The 7,500-nt window shown below is 42.0% G+C and overlaps 1 protein-coding gene across 1 annotated transcript in view; it reads left to right on the top strand.

The window, feature by feature from the left end:
• Nucleotides 1-2,691, top strand: part of dachb (dachshund b) — a 103,380-nt gene extending 100,689 nt beyond the window's left edge. The window contains exon 13 of the mRNA XM_078291828.1: nucleotides 2,588-2,691. Within this exon, the coding sequence (XP_078147954.1) occupies nucleotides 2,588-2,625 (38 nt within the window). The 3' untranslated portion in view covers nucleotides 2,626-2,691. The remainder of the gene's footprint in view (nucleotides 1-2,587) is intronic.
• The last annotated feature ends 4,809 nt before the right edge of the window (nucleotides 2,692-7,500 follow it).

The raw sequence follows: 7,500 nt of genomic DNA, 5'->3' as shown, positions 1-7,500 counted from the left end.
GACGCTCCCTCTAAAACCAGCGGGCCGCCCTGAGGAGGAAGAGGAAGGACGAGAGAGAGGACAGGACAGTCCAGAGAGAAGGATGGGTCGGGATAAAAATAATATGAGAGTAACAGATAGAGGACAGAGCGGAGCAGAGGGGAGGTGAGGAGGAGGAGAGGAGGGAAGGTAGGATAGAGGGATGAAAGGAGGAGGAGGAGGAGGAGGAGGAGGGGGTTTGAGCGGATAGTAGAGTGATAAAAATAGGGAAGGGCAAGGGGATGAGTGTAGAAGAGAGGGATGAAAAGGGAGGGAGGGCAGGGAATATGACTGAGAGAGAGAGAGATAAAACGGGGAGAGCGAGGGATGAGAGCGGGGCGAAAGAGAAAATTAAAGACGATTTTTTTTTTTTTTCCTCCCCAACCTGTTTCGCGGAGTTCGTGTCACGACTCGCGGAGAAAAATTAAAGATAAATAGAGGACAAAATGGAGGGCAAAGGGATGAGTAGAAAAGAGGGGAGAGGTAGAGGAAGAGTGCGGGAGAGAGGGAGAGAAGAAGAAAGAGAGGGAGGGAGGGTTTATGGTTGCTGTTATGCAGAAATGTAAACACTTTGCAACGTCCGCAGAAAACAATGACACCGCGGGGAGAGGAAGGTGTGCATGTGTGTGTTTCTGTCTGGTTTTGTTAGGCGTGTGTGTGTGCGCGTGTGTGTGTGTGTGTGTGTGTGTGTGCACGTGCACCCCAGTGTGGGTGGGTGCAGCAACAGCACCACAGGGAGCGGAAGGAGAAAGACGGAGGTGAAATGAGAGAGAGAGAGAGAGAGAGAGAGAGAGAGAGAGAGAGCCGACCGTGGCAAAATTGGAGATATGAGATTTCTGTCGTTTCAGACGGAGAGCGAGACAGCAGGCAGTGAAAAAACAAAATGTCCCTCTTTAATAGTTAATCATATTAAAAGCGCAGCGTTCTTCTGGTACGAGTGGGAGTTCATCAGATTTGGACAGATTCAGACCCAAACGTCACATCTTTAGCAGGATTTAAAGCCGCAGTAAGGGAAACTTCGCATGTCGGCGTCCCCAAATGGCAGCGAGACAAATTTGAACTTTAAATTCCCAGAAATCCTGCAGTGTGAGAGGTCAGTAAACGTCACACAGCTCGCTCGTGTTCAGCGACCCGGCCCGGTCTGTGTGATGCTTCATACCGAAGAAACCGAAAGAGACGAGAGAGAGGAGAAGAAAAGATGAACGTTTTGATTCGTCACATCCTGCAGGTGGAGAAGTGTCATAAAGTGTTTAATTCGGCAAATGAGAGGGTGAATCTGCAGAGTGTTAATTAGCGAGGACTGGTCCCGCTTTGTGACTGACAAAAATATAAACATAGACTCTGATATTTTCATGTTTGTCTGAGCAAGGGATGAAATTCATCAGCAATTTAATCAGATTCATGAATTTCTATCTGTGAATGTGTGTGTGTGTGGATGAGGGGGCAAATAAAATACATTTTATATGCCTATTTTTTATTGTTTTGTTACTTTCATTTTTAGTCAAAAATGATATATTTACCCAGAGTATGTTGAATGAGCAGAAAGGTCTTTTTTCCTGCAAAACAACACGGTTCTTTAAAGTTCAGGTGGAGGCAGACAGACTTTTTTGGACTGTAAAATTGAAGGCTAATGTACATCCAGATCTGAATGAATATACACTCCCATATACTCCAAAAACAAAACAGAAAAAAGTGATTAATTCGTATGAAAGTGACAAGACTGGACCTCAATTTTGTCACATCGTACTGAAGACCAACATCATTATTGTATATGAGATGAACTGGATGGGAGGTTTCAATGAATGATGTAGATCTATGAGCTCTTTGTCTTTAATCAGGTAATTAATAGCACCTGTGCTCCTGATAACACCGTGCCGAATCTGTAGTGTCATGCATTAGTTGTTCAAATAAAGGTTTTTTAACTTTTTTCCTAAGAGGGTTAGGGTTGTTGGATTTGTTTCTCTTCATTGCTCTTCAAGCTCTGATCTTCCAAACATCTTCTCTCTGACGCTGAAGCCAAAGCAGCGTTCCTCCTCCAGTTTGAGAAGGGTTACATATTTGCTGCTGATTGGCCCAGAGGGGGATTACATCACTCATAGGGGACGACATGTTTACTGTTGCCTTGTTTAGTTATCTTTCTTTTTTTTTTTATGATTATATCTCATACGTAACAGTTACAGAGATAGAAAGGAACAAGACGTCCCATACCAGGATACCACAAGAAAAGCCAAATAAAATGAAACAACAAGAGGGGGAACGAAAGAAAAAATCAGTTGAATAATAATTAGACACAATTCCTTATATATTCCCCAGGATCTAATCATCAATTCATCATTATATTTAGTCTAGACATAATTTTTTGACATTTAAATTTGTTTTTGTATCTGTACTTTTGTATCTCTGTACAGTAATTGGATTACAAGTCAAAGATGGAGGAAAGGTAGAAAAGGAAGGAAATTAGAATAAAGAGAAAATCAGTAAATAGAGAGGAAGTGGTTCTGATTAATAGTAAAAGTAATTGATCGATTTGTATTGATCGATTTGTTTCTGTGTTTTGCTTTTTACCCAGATTCCCGGCCGTTTCTGAAGACCCCCATGATGTTCTAGAGAGAGGGACTCCGCCCCCAGGAGCCCCGCCCCCTCCCCTCCCTCCCCCCTGAAACCCAACCCCCCTGCACAGAACTCCACACCAGCCCGTTACCGCAGCGACCACGGCCTCCACGGCAACCCTGGATCACCATGGCGATGACCTCCGCAGGCGGGACACCGTCGTTGCTCCAAGCGAACCCGCGTGACGTTTGACGAGGACAGCCCCTGGTTCGGACTCACGGGGGTCGTCTCTCTCTCTCTCTCTCTCTTTTCTCTTTCTTCTTTTTAGACAAAACTTCACTCCATTCATTCCTCTCTTTCACCGTGACTTCTCTCATCCCTCGTTCCGAAAAAGAAACCGAAAGTAAAAAAGACGTTCCCGAGCGACGGCAAAGGAAAATGACCCACCAAGAAGAGACCCGAACGTCTACGAACTCTCGGATTTTGGACGTTTCTCATCGCAGCCTCGCCAGGAAACGACTTGATTGGACAGCTGTCAATCAGGGGATCGATCTGATTGGACAATTCAGACTTCAGAACAGTCCAATCACACTCCTGGATCCTGGTTTTTGCTCCATGGGTGGGTACCCGAAACACGTTCTAGACCGGTTCCTGATGGGTGCTGACAAGACGAAGAGTACGGATTCGCGAAAGACTAAACTTTCATATTTGGGTTTCCCTGGTTTAAATAATAATAATTAAAATAAAAAAGTGTAAAAACTCCCCTCTGGGATTCGACGGTAACCAGAATTTCAGACAACCTCATTGGCTGGCTGTTACCCAAACTCTGATTGGACGGTAATCAGCTAATCAGAGGAGCTCAGGACTGGGGAAGAGGGGTTGAGTACAAAAAAAAAAATACAAAAAATTTGAAAAAAAAAATGAAGTGTACAAAAATCGGGAATGAAAAAAAAAAAGAAAAAACAACTGGAGAGACTATTTCTGTCTCTCGTGTTTCATTCATTTTTTTTTTTTTTTTTTTCCGTACAGGGACTGAAAAGAATGCATGGGAAAAGTTTTCTTATGTTGTCATTTGGCTTATTTTATCCTTCGTACACTCCTCTCCTCCAACTCTCTCTTCCTCTCTCTCTCTCAATTTATTCCTCCCCCTCTTTCTCTCTTTTTCTGGTTTCTTTGTTTCTCTTCTTTCCCTATCGAACTGTTCCTCTCTCTCTTGTACTTTCTCCTCCTTTCACTTTCCCCTTTTTCCTCTTTCTTCTCCTCTCTTCCTCTTCTATCTTCCCCTTCCTTCCTCTCTCTCTCTCTCTCTCTCTCTGTAAGGAGGCATTACTCTGAAAATGTTGGATGCAGCTTTTCGATGTATGAAGTATTTTCTATCACCTCTTAACCTGTGAAGTCGGTTTCTCAAACGATGCAAAAGTTCAAAAAAAACAAAAAACCCTTTTTTTATTACAAACGGAGTGATTTTTAGACACAATATTATATCCTGAAGGTACGTGAATTCTCTTCCCCCCCGACTTTGGACCTTTTCACCCTCTGACCCCCGTTCCCCTTGACCAGGCAGTAGTAGTCGAGTGCGTTTCCGGTGTTTGTGGAAATTAAAGACGAGGGGCGCTTGGTTTGTCTTAGCGGTGCGTCCGCTTGGGGAGGTTGAATCCAAAACGTTACACAATCACTTTGAGGAAAATAAGAAGCCTGAAATTCATCATTGAATTTCTTTAAAATATAGAAAAGTTTGTGAAATTCCAGGGCTTTTCCATGACTTTCCATAATAAGTCGGAGCGCTTCCATCATGTGAAAATGTTCTTCCTTCCTGGTTTGTAGCATCTATTGTAGAAGTCCTGCTTCATTCCTGCACACAGTTCTTTCTTGACTGTTATACAGTAGAGACAAATAGAATATTGTGACACAAAACTAACTTCTGGCAACTAGTTACTCGACTCTGACGGCTGGAAAATCAAGAAAAGTTCAACTTTTTTCTAAACAGTTCTTGTGGATGGACAAAAGTGAAGCATCAGTGCAACAATTATATATATTGAAATATCTACACTACCAGTCAAACGTGTGGACACACCACATTTGTCTTTATTTGTACTATTTTCCACATTTTAGAATAACAGTAAAGACATCAAAACTATGAAATGACACAAATGGAATTATGCAGCGACCAAAAAAAGTGTTAAACAAATCAAGACTATCTTATATTTTAGATTCTTTAAAGTAGTCGCCCTTTGCCTTGATGGAAAGGCAAAAGGCTTTGGAAAGAAATTCATACATAGGATCAACTTCACTGTTTATATTTGTCTAAGAAACACATTTCAAGCATTTAAGCAGAAGCCTTTAGATCAAAATGGCTTTAAGATAATAAAAAACATAAAACATTCATTCTGTTGACTGGTAGTGTGTGAGTAAATGGAGTTCCTCAGCTCTGCTCAGTGTTTTAGGGTTTCCGCTGCTCATTTCTGGAATATCGTTGAATTTAGAGAGTTGTATTCCAGACAGAGAAAGTCAGGGAATTCAGTAATTCAATAACAAAAGAGTCTCAATGAGCACAAACTCTGACACATAATGTGGAGATTACGTTCCTCCACCATGAAACCATTATGTGACGAAAACACAAACTGGAAGAACTAGCTAGCGGTTAAGTTTAGCCAAATAAAACAAGTTGGTTAAGGTAAAAAAAGTTCCTTCTCGGTAGAAAAGTTCCTGGTAGGAGTTGGGAATTGAACCCGGGTCGTCGGAGTTGAAGGTAAAGGTCTCCGCCCATCCCCCCCGCCAAAAACCACCAGTCAATCAATCAATCAATCAATCATCAGTCTCTCTTGTTTTCCAGCCTCTCCTCCCCTCAGTGCACAACAAGTTCAGAAACCAAGCGCTCCTCAGCGGCGTCAAACACCGGAAAGCCGTTTAATTCCCCAGATCTTCTGACCTTCTAAGAGTGCAGACTGTTGTGTTGCAGTTTTGTTTATTCCTTTGCGTGTTTATTTGTTTGTTTATTTGTTGATTACTATTTGAAAATGTGTATGGGAGGGGTGGAGTTGGGTGGAGGGAGGGAGGGAGGGGGGGTGGGGGGAGGGGTGGGGGGGGTATTAAAGGGATATTCCGTGTAGATAGAAACGACATAACAGCGTTTTTTTTTGGTTTTGTTTTCTCTTGATCTCTCGGTCTGTCACTGTTTCTGGGTTTGAGCTGACTGCAAATATACAGTATTATAACGACTGGTGTCTGGTGATGTCACACACACACACACACACACACACACGCATGCACACACACACACACACAACACACACACACACACAGACAAATACACAGTATGCAAAACACAAATGTTCTTTCTGGTATTTTATATGTCACATTTACAAATACACACACATATACAGTGTATATGTGACTAAAAATGTACACACACACACACACACACACACACACACACACACTTTATGCAAAGGCAAATCATGTCCATTTTACTGCTTCTATTTTGTGTCTACACACACACACACACACACACTACAAAGACAAATGGTACTTTGCACCTATGTATTCTATTTATTTGACACACACACTCATGTACACACACTCATGCACACATGTACACACACACAATACACAAATAGCCTACAAATCATGGTTCTGGTATACATAAAAATAAACACACACACACACTCTACACACAGACACACACACAAATACAAATTGTCATTCTGGTATTATATATATCATACACAAATAAACACAGATACACACTCTGGTATTCTACTTAGTGGATGTACACGAAAACACACACACACACACACACACACACACACACACACACACACACAAACAGACAAATATAGATATACACTCTGGCATTCTGTTTAGTGGAAACACACACACACACACAGATGTATACACACACACACACACTAATGCACATGCAAGCAAACATAAGGGCATCTACATACACATGAGCACATCATTTAGTCACACTAACACACACACACACACACACACACACACACACAGATGCATGAGAGTAAACAAGCACACACACACACACACACACACACACACACACTCGTCGTCCATGTTCCATTTAGTCTGTATATTTACTCTGCATTATGGGGTTAATGAGGTGAAGCCTTTCTCTCTCTCTCTCTTTATAATGGATCTCTCTCTCTCTCCCTCTCTCTCTCTTTCCATCCTGTTCTCTTTAATTCTCTCCCTTTCATCTCTGCCGCTCTTTCTCTATCTTTTTCTTCATCCCTCTTGCTCTCTCCCTCTCTGTTTACCTCTCCTTTTTTTCTCTCTTTGTCGTTTTTCTTCTTCTCTCGCTCTCTCACACTCATTCTCTATTTGTCCCTCTTCTTTTTTTCTTCCTTTCCATCTTCCCCCTCTTCCCTCCTTGTTCCTCTTTCTCTCTCTGGCATGTTTCTCTCTCTCCCCCTCCATCCATCCTCTCTCTCTCTCTCTCTCTCTCTCTCTCTCTCCCCCTCCATCTCTCTCCGTTTACCAAATAGCTGATGTCACTTTTTCCATTTCCTCCTAATGGAGGGAGAAACACAGAGGGATGAACGGAGAGAAAAATAGCGAGAGATGAAGAAGGATGGATAGAAAGCGAAGGAGAGAGGAGAGAGGAGAAGAAAGATGAAAAGGTGACGGTGCGAGTGGAAAAGAGAGACTGAAGGATGTGGGAAGGAAACCTGAGACAAAATGAAAGAAGAGAGGAAAAGAGGGGAGGGGAAAAGAGAGACGTAGGTGAGATGATGGACAGAGCAAGGAGAGAGGTACAATGATGAAATTATGTAAAGAGAGAGAGAGACAGAGAGAGAGAGAGAAAGAGGATGACAGGATATAATGAAATGATACAAACCCATCATGAAAAAAAAATCAGGTTTATTATTGATTATTAAAGGAAAAATCCACATTAAAACACATTAATACTGTTTT

Source organism: Centroberyx gerrardi, chromosome 23 (assembly GCF_048128805.1).
Source record: "Centroberyx gerrardi isolate f3 chromosome 23, fCenGer3.hap1.cur.20231027, whole genome shotgun sequence".
Classification (NCBI taxonomy): domain Eukaryota; kingdom Metazoa; phylum Chordata; class Actinopteri; order Beryciformes; family Berycidae; genus Centroberyx; species Centroberyx gerrardi.
This window is presented reverse-complemented; position numbering and strand designations above follow the sequence as displayed.